The sequence below is a fragment of the Ahaetulla prasina genome, chromosome 10 (assembly GCF_028640845.1).
Source record: "Ahaetulla prasina isolate Xishuangbanna chromosome 10, ASM2864084v1, whole genome shotgun sequence".
NCBI lineage: Eukaryota > Metazoa > Chordata > Lepidosauria > Squamata > Colubridae > Ahaetulla > Ahaetulla prasina.
The window spans coordinates 17,743,123-17,756,181 of NC_080548.1; the positions used below are offsets into that span (position 1 = coordinate 17,743,123).

The window sequence follows — 13,059 nt, forward strand, 5'->3', positions numbered from 1 at the left end:
TCCCAGCTTGTCTCAACTAAGGATTGAAAAATTAAGCCAACCGGATCTAGCTGAGGTCGAAGGGAAAGAAGGATCTGAACGGACTCCTGATGTTCTTTAAGGACAATCCCAATTGTGTTCCAAGCCCAAGAATGGTTTCACGATATTTCCCAAATTCCCAAAGTGTAAATGTACTTCTTGAATTAAAAAAATATAAAGCAATGGATTAGTTGATGGGTTAATTGAATAATCGGCTTCCTCAATAGGTCAATTTTCATAACACGCTTAAATCTGGTTGCTGAATTAATCCAGTTTTCTAAATTACACAACTCAGGAATTAATTTATCGACGTAATTTGGCCCCACACAATACATTAATCTATTTAAAATCACTGAAGTTAAAACTGTGTGAATACAGCTGCTAGGATTGAAACTGGTCTGTCTAAGGATATTGTTTTGACTATAACAACCAGATACTAATTACATGTGACAAGGAGGCTGGCTTTTAATTTCATGCAACCTCCTAAGAGAAACCCCAAACAGACCACAATATGGTTGTCTGCTGTTACTGTTACAAACTAGTTTTGAGCACTCCAGTGAAGCTAAAGTAGGAAGCAGCTAGGTTCCATGGTGACTATTAACTGAACGTTAGCAGAGCAGAGATTCAAAGGAAGGGACTAAGCAAAGATTGTCAGCAAAGCTGGTTAACATATCTGACCTTTACCCTGTGATACTAGAGAACTGGCAGTACATCAAAACATAAATAACAGCTTGAGGATTTGGAGAGAGAGAGAAAAAAGGACAACTTAACTGCATAAATCATATGCCTCCAGACAGCAACTTTAAACATTTTGCCTGTTAAACATTTTGCCTGGCTTCGTTGTGCAGTTTCATGCCTGAAACTGCTGTGAATGCTGGAAGAGATATTATCATATTGGCTGGTGTCTGTAGGCCAGCGTTTCTTAATCTTGGCCACTTTAAAGGCCTGTGGACTTCAACTCCCAGGATTCCCCAACCAGCCCTGCTTTAATTCTGTCCTTCTTGTCTTAAAGTCCCAGCATAATTCTATTACACTGCAACTTCTCATGCCTTCTCTCTTTTCTCCTTAATAGCGTATCTCCCTAGGACAATATTTTTCAACCACAGCAGCTTTTAAGATGCGAGGACTTCAACTCCCAGAATTCCCCAGCCAACTCTTGCAAGGCTAAGGGATTCTGGGCGTTGAAGTCCACTTTTGAGTCTTAAAAGTGGCGAGAGATACTGCTGTCAATCAATCCGTTATATTGGCAGATGTGAGGCTGGAGGTGTTCAGCTTTCTTTTCCTCTCCTAACATTGCCAAAGATCTCTTTGCAACTATTGTATGCATAAATTAAGGGACACGGTGGCTCAGGGACTATGATCAAAAGATCAGCAGCTTGGCGGGGCGGTTCGAATCCCTAGTGCTGCCATGTAAGAATCCCTAGTGCTGCCGTGTAACGGGGTGAGCTCCCGTGACTTGTCCCAGCTTCTGCCAACCTAGCAGTTCGAAAGCACGTAAAAAATGCAAGTAGAAAAATAGGGACCACCTTTGGTGGGGAGGTAACAGCATTCCGTGCGCCTTTGGCGTTGAGTCATGCCGGCCACATGACCACGGAGACATCTTCGGACAGCGCTGGCTCTTCGGCTTTGAAACGGAGATGAGCACCGCCCCCTAGAGTTGGCAATGACTAGCACATATGTGCGAGGGGAACCTTTACCTTTTTATGCATAAATTCTTTCCTTGCACAAACGGCTTTCTGGGAATGCCTACACATCACACTTCAGTATTCCCATTATAAAAACAACCAACATAGCCTTGGATAGTTTCGTATTGCAGAGTAAAAAGTTTATCCTCTAAACCAGGGGTCTCCAACCTTGGTCCCTTTAAGACTTGTGGACTTCAACTCCCAGAGTCCCTCAGCCAGCAAGTCTTAAAGGGACCAAGGTTGGAGACCCCTGCTCTAAACCAGGGTCTCCAAACGCTGGCAACTTTTAAGACTTCAACTCCCAGAGTTCCCCAGCCAACATGAGAATAACTCTTGAGTGCAGAGGTCCACATGTCTTGCAAAGTGCTCTAAATCAATTTGGGGGCAAATTTAAAAATAGAAACAATATGGCATCGTTGCTGTGTTTCTACCATTCTCCAAGATGTTTTTAACCCAACCAGGATCTGTAGGTCACTTTCACCAGAGGGCATATTTTAGGATCCTTGGCAACTGGTTTATTGCACCAAAACTATTTGCGCTCAATGGCTCTTTATAGTTGGTTTTAACAAGTCCTGGCCAAACACCAAAAGTAAATGGAAATTATTAGATGTCTTTGGGCACCTTCAACTTATTTTTGCAGCCTAATATATGCAGAACCCTTCAACTACTGTAGTAGGTACTCAAATAATTGATGTTTAAGAGAAGTAATGCTACGCACTGCCTGTGTAAAAGCTCCTTTCACTGAGTAAACCATAATCATCTGGGTTCCCGTAACTTTATCCTAGGTGCACCTGCTCTAAATGCTACTCAGTAGGCAACATCCTGTCATCAGCCTCGGCCGTCCTATTGCACCATCAACTTTTAAGCATCGTATAAGCGTATTCCTGCTCTAAGCTTACCAGAGGATGAAGAAGAAGAAGAAGAAGAAAAAAAAGAACCAGAAAGTATATGCATGGTGGCATTACCATTTAAGAAAGACCTGTTGAATATTAGCACACTTCGTAATACAACTTCATAACACAACATTTTAAATGCAATGGCTACTTCTCTACCTATATATGGCCCAGTTCATGGATCATATTACACAACATTGATTTATTAACATTTATACCTCTCCTTTTCTCTGGAAGCTTACGTATCCAGGTTCTGGGTACTGACCTATTTCAAACTGTATATAGATAAGTCCTCAACCTACAACAGTTTGTTTAGTGACTGAACAGGTACAACAGCACTGAAAAAAGTGAACTGCACTTATGATCATTGCAGCATCTCCTCCCCTCCTCACGTGAATAAAATTCGGGATGCTTGGCAACTGACTCATATTTAGGACCGTTGCAGTGTCCCAGGGTTATGGGACCCCACTTTTGCGACCTTCTGACAATGGAGAAACTAGATTCACTTAACAACCATATTAACTAATTTAACAACTGCAGTTGATTTACTTAACAAATGGGGCAAGAAAAGAAGTGAGAAACAAAAATTTCTCACTTAACATAAATAATGGGCTCCCATTGGGGTCATAAGTTGAGGACTACCGGTACAAATCTGCAAGATGGGTTAAGGTCCAGTCAGTGACTAACCGAAGACTGAAAAACTACACCGTAGTGAAGCCAAATCTCCAAGCGAGTTTAGCATTATATAGGTTTGTTTCACTACAGTCCAGCAAAGCTGGGTTGCAGATCATACCATAAACTTTTCTCCCCCGAGAAACAAGGAGCCGAATTCGCTCCCATACCAGGCCAAACAGAAGCTGTTTTATGGCTAGCAGAATGCATGCAAGTTTCCATACCCAAATTTGTCACACAGCACTTCTAACTTCTGTGGGTATAATCTGCCTTCCATTATCAACACAGGATAGAGTTGTGGGGTGGGGTGGGGTGGGGTAGGGGATCTTAATAATATAAATCCCCTGCTCAACTTCTAAATCCAGATAGATTTGTTGCTCAATATAGGTTGACAAATTTTCAGCACTTTCCCTGGAGAGATTAGGCCATTTTCTAATATTAAAGCAGTAGCAGTATTATTTGCCAACTTAAGTTTGTAAGAAGCTCTGTTTAGCAATCAGGAATTTTAGACTAATACCCTAAATAACACAAAGTGTTCCTCCTTGCTAAACATCTTCTTTGCTAAAGCCTATTTCTTTTACTGCAATCAGCAAGCAGAAACTGATCTAAATCTTTTTCTCAAATTGGCTGCCTCATGGTTTTAAGGCCAATATTTTAAATGTGGGGGTTAAATTAGGTTTTTAAAAAAAATAATTGCCAGTGAAATTATAATTATTCCAGGAAGTTACAATTTACAGCGATTATGGGTCTTTGGAAGAGCTTTTTTCTTCAGCATCCAGAACTAAATAATTGTCCCACATTAAAATAGTGACTTAAACATGTGATCTGAACTATATTTGGACGTGTCCATGCATATTAAGTTAGCCTCGCCTCCCTCCCAGACAAAAAAAAAAAATCTGTAAAAATTTCCAAGGAATTAAAAAAAAAGTTTAAAATTTATTAAGAAACTTTTATAAAAAGTTTTTTTGGTTGTTTTTTTTTTTTTTACAAAGCAAGTACAATTCTCGGAAACAGAAATTCACCTTCCTGCCAAAAAAAAGGTACATATGTCATCTCTATTATAGAGTTCAACAATTTAACTCATGAGGCTCAACCAACCTCCAGCGAGTTCAGTTTTCATAGTCTTAATAACATCCCTTCCCGCCCTCCCCAAACTGAAGTTAAAAAACTATAATCCAAAATATACAAACAAGCTGCGTTATCTGCATTATTATTATTTTTTTGCTTCATTTCTTTTTTTTTTAAAAAAAAGAGCAAAAAACAGCTCTCTCTTAATAGAACTCTTTAACACCAAAGCATTGCAAAACTGTGGCAGAATGAAGTCCACAAATTCTTTTTAAGCTCTTTTCAACCCAAACAATGTGCAGTACAAATCTGATGGCTCAAAGAGGGTTCTCCCCCCTTTCTTCTTCTATCTTTTGTCAAAAAAACTGCTTTAGGATACCAAGTTCCTTCTTGTGCAATGCAGCAATCCAATGAGTAATTTGACAATAAAAGGCAAGTTGCTTCTCTCCCCCCTCCCACAGCACCCCCAACTCCTCCTGGCCTGCAGTTTCTTCTTGTTTTCAGGCTGATGGAAGACAAAAGTAACACAAAAGTACGGTTTGTTTGTTTTTTTAAAAGTTGTTATTGGAAGCCCCAGTCCAGAAATCTGCCTTGGGTGATCTGTTCCACAGTTTATCTGGAAGATAAAAGGCAGCGGGGGAAGGGAAGTCCAGTCCATTAAGGGGATGATTCCCAGTTTCGGAACAAGCCGGTTTCTTTCTCCAGTCAAGGTCTTTTATTATTTTTTTCCTCCTTCTTTCTTTTTCTTCTCTCTCCCCCTTTTCTTTCGCTGGAGAGAACCCAGTGTCAGGATCCCACACCTGCAGCCTGAATGGGTGGGGGGGGGAAAGAAAAAAGCGCTTGTCAGTTTGAGCAACAGATCAGAGGCAGGTCTGCAGACAGCCTGGCGCCTGCAAGGAAACTTTTTATGTACCTCCAGCTGATAAGGAATCAGCCAAGCTGGGGGCTGGCTAATTGGCACCAAAACAACCAAAAGGAAAGGGAGGGGAGAGAAAGGGAAGGGAAGGGAGGCAGGAGGGGGAAAAAGGCGAGAGCCACAGGCTCTTCTCTTTCGGAACTCTCAGCAGATGGATCTAACATTACAGATTCCAGAGGGGAACCACTGTAGAGCTGTGTCTTCTTGACTACCAAAAGGGGAGGAGGAGAGAGAGAGAGGAGTGCCTCTTGATTCACTCATTTCAACAGGGCTGTTTAAGCAGCTGCAGAGACTTAAAGCTATTAAAAGAATGACATTGTAAAAATAATGACTCCATTTACAGGCAAAAAAAAAAAAAGAGAAAAGGGGGAAAAAAAACACTAGCCCAAGCTGCTGCAGAATTGGCAGCGGGAACAAGGGGCATAATAGTCGCATTCTCTTAGCAATGAGAGGAGTCATATAAGGCTACTGTGGGTAACCTAGTTTTCTAAGCCAGCAAAGCCCTTAAAACAAGCCTTCGCTCCTTTTGTTGGCTTTTCCAAGAGGTTTTGGTGGCTAAAAGGGAGGAATATGGAGTAGGGGTTGAGAGGGTAGATAGATAGGTGGTCTAACTCAAGTTGGCCTTACCTGTTTAAGCCTTTAGTGGTGGCAAAGGGTTCGTTCCTCCTTCGAGCACAGTTCCGATGCAAGTTCAGCTGCCTTTGGAGAAGAGAAGAAACCGGGTTGACTATAAACTTTTAAATATAGTACCAGGTTCTTTGAAGGATCAATGTCCAGATCTGTAGGCATTATTTCTTTTTATTTCTCCATTACTTACCCCCCCCACACCCTCTGCCAACAAGCACGGATTCGCTACAGGCTTTTGCAATGGGATCTCTACTGGATCAACCCACCGGTTGAATTGGAACCAAGATTTCCAAACCCTATTTTTTACTCACAATTAACCCATTTTGAAGGACTGGTAAAAAGATCCTGCAAAAGGAGGGTGATACAGGCCAGTTTGTTTGAAAACCCCTCTAGGTTTATTTTATTTTATTTTATTTTCCACCAAGGAAAAACACAAGCAGCTCTATAAAATGAGTCTTAGTCTCAAAAGTAACTCTGGGACTTCAGGTCTATTTCCAATTGTGTAAATCTTTGGCTTTTTGCTGAAGATTTGAGACTCAGGATAACGCCAGATTTGTGGTTCTTGTAACCTCCCCAGCGGGGGGGGGGGATCTACTTTCTCTAAGGCCATTTTTTTTCAAATCCAGTTTTGGATGGATTGCGCGAGTGGCTCCCTCATTTCCACGCCTCCCCACCCAAGACGCTCAGTTAAAAACTCATAATAGTACTTAACAAAAATTCAAGAAAACGGACTCGGCGGACGCTCAAATTTAGGCGAGCAGGAGAAGTCCTCAGCGCCTTCCCATCCCACACCCTCGCCTAAATAAGTTTCTTACAGCTTTTTGTTCCAGGACAAGCCCGGGATAATGACCCTCCCGTCTCCTCCACCAAGGAAGCGGCTCATGGATGGCCCAGTGGCGCGCATGGGGACCGGCCCAAAGGGGGCTGCCAGAAGCCGTTTGCGCCGTCATCTGGCGCCGTCAGTGAACCCCACATTAACAGTACTACTTTTCCATCCTCCCGAGGACGATGGGTGTTGTAGTTCTCAGAGCAAGTCAGATGGGTAGGGGGGAAAAATCGGGGGATGTAGTGTCCGGGGCACGTTTACCCTTAAGGCACAAAAAGCCCCCCCCCCGCTCCCTTACGTTGCGCGGCTCTTTCCCACTCACCTACCACCCCTTTGTAGGATCCTTAAAACTTACTTTTAGGGAGAGCAGCGAAGCCTCGGCCGAGGGATCCTGCCCCTTCTTCGCCTGCTCCTCCAACACGATCTGGAGATCGAAGATGTAATCGATGACGTGTTGCAAGATCTCCACCTGGCTGACTTTACTGCCTTGCGGAATGCCCGGCACCAACTCCCGCAGCTTGGAGTAGCAATCGTTCATGTCGTAGAGGATGCTCATGGGTTCTTCCAACGCCGGGCTCTTGTTGCTGCTGCCCCGGCCGATGGCGAGGCTCTGATCCGACACGCAACACACGGCGGCTTCGTAGCAGCTCCTGACCGACCGCACCGGGCTGATCGCTTTCATGTTGGATGGGAGGGTGGGGAGGACCGGGGGTGCGGGGGGGGAAAGGTGAAAACGGGAGGGAGGGTTTCCAGTCGATTCAATGAAGACAGGCCACGGGGCCAACGAGCCGGAGATAGAGAGAGAAAAAAAAGCTTTTTTTTTTTTCCCCGCCCGAGATCTTCTCCTACTCCGGATCCGTTCGTAAGACACTTTTGCCCCGGCAAAGCTCCAAGCGCTTGACAGTGGCGCTTTTTGTCTTTAGCGGCCGCCGGCTCCTCCTCTTTATGCAAATGAGGCCGGAGCGCCCGCCCTCCTCCTTCCTCCCTCCCCCCCCCCACTCCGATGACAGCGAAAAGCTTGGAATGGAACGTTCGCAAGACGGCTTTCAACAGCCGTAACAGGTTTCTATTGGCTCCGGCGGACATAGCGAAGGACATCAAAGGAATGAGGAAGCTCCGATGGGGCGAAGAAGGGCGGGGCCAGCCGCTTCCCTCCCTCCCTCCCTCCCCCTCCCCACGCCGCTTCCATTCAGTGAAGTCCAGCTCTGGTTCAAAAGATACGTCGATCGCATCTCCCCCCCCCCACTTTCCCTTTTGCATTAAAATAATGATCAAGCGGGTGGGGAATGGAGCAGAGAGGGGCGCCAGAATACTTCGAACCATACAAAACGGTCCGATTTCTCTCTCCCCCCCCTTCTTTTCTGCCTTCCTCTTTTTTTCCGCCTAAGGCTTTCATCCGTTTTAAAAGCTAGAACGTTTCCCAAGGTTTTTACATCTCTCTCTCTCTCTCTCTGCTCCCCCCCCCCGCCACTCCGCCCGCTTCCCATCATTGGGTTGGTTGGGGGGGGGGGGAGGCAAAACTTGTACGGACTTAGTGCCGCCTTGTTCCTCAATTTGCTACTCATATGACCTCCAGACTTTCTGGCGTCAGGAATTATCTTGTGACCAAGTTTAAAAAAAAAAAGAAAGAAAGAAAGGAGAAAAAAAAAGGAAAAGAAAGAAAATTAATTGCGGGGGAAAGCTTGAGGTTTATGATGGAGAAAACAGATTGGGTCCCCAAGTAGAAAAAGAGTGGAAACAGGAGTTTCTTGTGGTGGGAGAGAGCAGTGAAAGTGGGAATTGTACACCCCCAAAAAATCTTTTTATTGGACAAATAAGTGCCCAAGGGGAGGAGGAATGACAAAGATACTTTAAGCTTTTAGCAACCAGCTTTTGTTATCCTTGGGCGGGAGGGGAGTGATAACTATATAGTATATATATTTGTATATAGTATACAAATGGATGAAGACTATTGCCTGACATAGTGTAAGCCGTCCTGAGTCTTCGGAGAAGGGCGGGATATAAATGCAAATTAAAAAAAAAACTATACAATGAACTGGGAAATAAACTGACCCCAAATAATCTGACACATATAGTCAATCTAATAGTCTTGCCTATATTTCTAAATAATATGCAAGCCTCCTTTCTGTGACACCCCACGGCATGCTCCGATCCCCCCACTTGCTTCCAAATATGCAGATGACTTTTGTTTAATTAGGAATGCTAACACCTCACACACGTCCAGTGGCCAAATATTTTCACCAAGTTATGCAACTGTTTTGTTGTCCGATTATTATTTTTCTCAGGGTGATTTGAACAAGTCATTTAATCAGTCAATCGGAATAGAGCTGGAAGGGACCTTGGAGGTCTTCTAGTCCAACCTCCTGCTCAAGCAGGAGACCCTATGCCATTTCAGACAAGTGACTGTCCAGTCCCTTCTTAAAAACCTCCAGCGATGAAGCACGCACAACTTGCGAAGGCAAGCTGTTCCACGGGTTGATTGTCCTCTCCGTTAGGAAGTTTCTCCTCAAATTCCAGGTTGCTTCTCTCCTTGATTAGTTTCCATCCACTGTTTCTTGTCGTACTTTCTGGCGTTTTGGAAACTTCTTTATGGCAGCCCCTCAAAAATTGGAATACTAAATCCTGGCCTATTGTGATTCTACTGTTTTTAACCAAAGCTAAGTCAGCCTACTGCTTGCAAGATGACTTGAGTGTCACAAAAGTGAACCATTCTCATGGCAAAAAAAAGAAAAGAAAACAAACAATAGCAACTTGGCAAGCTAATGCTGGACATCTTTTAAGTCATCTGTCAGCCAAATGGATATCAAGTAGTTCATATTCACACCCCACTGTCCTCCAGCTAAATAGGATTTTAATTTCCATAAAGCCCAGGAGCTACTGTGGTTGTCCCAAAGGTGCTTTTTCTAGAGGCAACTGGACTTTCTGGTTTTTCTTTTGAAGACATTTCGTTTCTCATCCAAGAATTGTGCAGGTATTGGGATCAAGGCGAGCCCTGGTGAACATCTGATTCTTCTTTTTCTCCCTCTGCAGGAAAAAGATATGCTGAAGAAGCTTCTTGGATAAGAAGCAAAACGTCTTCAAAGAAAAACCAGAAAGTCCAGTTGCCTTTTGAAAAAGCACCTTTGGGACCTGATTTTAAAAGTGTCAAAATTTGTCCTTTTCCCTACTCTTCCCTTATGATAGGGAATTTAGAGATGTCATCCGTGACACACGAGATGGAAGTCTTCACCACTCTTAATACTCAACTTGCATTTGCAGGCCCATTATCTGGATGGGAAAAATGAGGCTAAATTTGCAGGATATTTTTCAGGATATTTGGAAACTTGTTTGCCCGGACAGGTAGTCCTCAACTACAACGGTTCATTTAGTGACCATTCAAAGTTACAACGTCTCTGAAAAAAAGGTGACTTCTTCATACATATTACCATTGCAACATCCCCCCATGGTCACAAGATCAAAATTTGGAGACTTGCCAATTGATTCATAGTTATGTCCCAGACTCATATGATCGTCTTTTGTGACCTTCTGACCAGTAAAGTCAATGGGGAAGCCAGATTTACTTAACAGCGTATTACTAATTTAACAACCACAGTGGATTCACTTAACAACTGTGGCAAGGAGGTCGTAAAATGGAGCCAAACCCATTTCATTGCCTCGCTGAGCAGCTAGCAAATGTTTGGGCTCAATTGTGGTTGTATGTCGATGGCCACCTATAAAGGTAGAGGAACCAGGCTTGTAGAAGTGATGTTTGGGCTTCAATCTTGCAAGCCAAGACCAAGAATGAAGCTGTCTTGTGTTGCCATAGGACTGCAGTTACAGAATTCCCCTCACCTTTACTCCTTATTCATAGCAAAAAAATAAAAATAAAGTTGAGTTGCTTAATATATAAGCACACAGTAACCTATCATGAATAGAATGGAATGGAATGGAATGGAATGGAATGGAATGAAATGGAACGGGAGGCGATGGGGATGGGGATAGGAATAGGAATAGGAATAGGAATAGGAATAGGAATAGGAATAGGAATAGGAATAGGAATAGGGGTGACTCGGTGGCTAAGACACTGAGCTTGTCGATCGAAAGATCAGCAGTTCAGCGGTTCGAATCCCAAGTGCTGCGTAATGGGGTGAGCTCCTGTTCCTTGTCCCAGTTTCTGCCAACCTAGCAGTTCGAAAGCACGTAAAAAATGCAAGTAGAAAAAATAGGGACCATCTTTGGTGGGAGGGTAACAGTGTTGCGTGCGCCTTTGGCGTTTAGTCATGCCGGCCACATGACCACCACGGAGACGTCTTCAGACAGCTCTTTGGCTTTGAAACAGAGATGAGCACTGCCCCCTAGAATCGGGAACGACTAGCACATATGTGCGAGGGGAACCTTTACCTTTAGGATATAATTCTTTATCATCATGTTAATCGTACACTTATCAGCATACATTAAAATGAAATTTCATTGCATTCAGCTCTCAAAAGATAACTATTATGCACATACCCACATACATATATACGGCACAGAGAGACATCACAGTCTAGTTCAAACATATACATATACAAGGTGGGGGGGGAAGAATCCTGCACATTTACAAGACGGATAGTATGAGGAACAAAACCGTTACAGAATCTAAGGCAGGGGTCTCCAACCTTGGCAACTTTAAGCCTGGAGGATTTCAACTGGAGGTTCAACTTTATACTAAGGCACCCCTTTCCCCACCCCTACACAATATGTGTGAATGCAGATGGGTTTGTATCTCACCTGCTTGAACATGACGCTAGAATGTAATTAGTCGTCAATTTAGCAATCCATAAAGTTTGATTATTGGACCTCTCACCCCATTTGATTATTTGGAAATGAAATAAAAAGAATAAGGCTGCCTTCCTATTTACTCGGGAGTAAATTCCATTCAGTTTAATGAAGTTTGCTGCCAAATTCGAAAGTGTGGGTTAGCATGCACAAAGCTTGCAAGGTCTTGTTTTGGTGCTACAAACAAAACAACATGGCATATAGATTAAATAAATACACAATTACACAGCATTTGCATAGGCCAATTGATTCTTTGCGGTAATTATCCAGTCTCAAGTTTAATCTTGGAATAACTGGGTAGATTATTCCTGCCCTTTCCAGGAAGAATGTATCCAGCTATCTACCCTCTATTGATTCTCACCTCTACCACAATTTCTCTAAATACAACTACTTTCTGAACCTTACTTTATGGTCTGTTTCTGTTGCTCTCTTCCAGGAGGAGGTTTCAAAGTATTTCTAGCAAGATTACCAAATTTTGTAACAGCTTCGTTCCCAATGCCATCCGTCTGGTAAAATCACAAGCTTCTTTTTTCTCACCATTTACACGTATACATCTGAATTAGACGGTGTTGTTTCTCTGTGTCGTAGAATATATGTGGGTATATGCATATTTGTTTGTTTGTTTCTTTCTGGGCCAATTCAGAAATCTCAAACTGCCCAAAGAGCTGCTGATTTAGTTCTACAGAGGAATTATTGAATCTGTCATCTGCACCTCCATAACTGTCTGGTTTGGTTCTGCAACCCAACAAGACAGACACAGACTTCAGAGAATAATTAGAACTTCAGAAAAAACAATGGCTACCAACCTGCCTTCCATTGAGGATACTGCACCAGTCAAAAAGACGGCTGTGAAAATATCTACAGACCCCTCGCATCCTGGATATAAACTGTTTCAACTCCTACCTTCAAAATGATGCTATAGGGCACTGCACACCAGAACAACTAGACACAAGGACAGTTTTTTCTCCAATGCCTTTACTTTGCCAAATAAATAATTCCCTTAACACTGTCAAACTAGTTACTAAGTCTGCATTACTATTAATCCTCTCACCGTTCCTATCACCCATCTCCTCCCACTTATGATTATAACCATGCTGCTTGTATCTTTCAATTTATATTGTTTTTATTTGTTTCCTAGTTCGATTTGATACCTTATTAGTAACCTTGACTATCACTAAGTGTTGTATCTTTTGTATTCTTGATGAATGTATTTTATTCTCCTTATGTACACTGAGAGCATATACACCAAAGACAAATTCCTTGTGTGTCTAATCACACATGGCCAATAAAGAATTCTATTCTATTCTATTCTATTCTATTCTATTCTATTCTATTCTATTCTATTCTATTCTATTCTATTTATATAGTGTATATTGGAAGTGGTGACCCTTTGAGAGCTGTATATGATGAAATTTCATTTTAATGTATGCCAATTAGTGTACATTTAAAGTGATAATAAAGTTATTTTGTTCCGTCTGTTGTGTTCTATTTTATTCTATTACTTAGGTGTGTACTGTCTCTTTTTCATTCTCTTACCACACCGTGATATCATCTTTTTCC

At 42.6% G+C, this 13,059-nt stretch overlaps 1 protein-coding gene across 1 annotated transcript; it reads right to left on the reverse strand.

The window, feature by feature from the left end:
• Positions 1–2,654: 2,654 nt before the first annotated feature.
• ID3 (inhibitor of DNA binding 3) lies at positions 2,655–7,601 on the reverse strand. Its single transcript, XM_058196243.1, has 3 exons — positions 7,058–7,601; positions 5,877–5,948; positions 2,655–5,140 (listed from the first exon to the last, which is right to left on the reverse strand). Exons 1-2 carry the CDS (start codon positions 7,382–7,384, stop codon positions 5,889–5,891), a joined length of 387 nt encoding a protein of 128 aa, XP_058052226.1. The 5' UTR covers positions 7,385–7,601; the 3' UTR covers positions 2,655–5,140; positions 5,877–5,888.
• Between the last annotated feature and the right edge of the window lie 5,458 nt (positions 7,602–13,059).

Coding starts and splice junctions, on each gene's coding strand:
- ID3 (XM_058196243.1), bottom strand. CDS start 7,384: ATGAAAGCGATCAGCCCGGTGCGGTCGGTCAGGAGCTGCTACGAAGCC. Junction 5,949..7,057: donor CTTCGCTGCTCTCCCTAAAA/GTAAGTTTTAAG, acceptor TCTTCTCCAAAG/GCAGCTGAACTTGCATCGGA.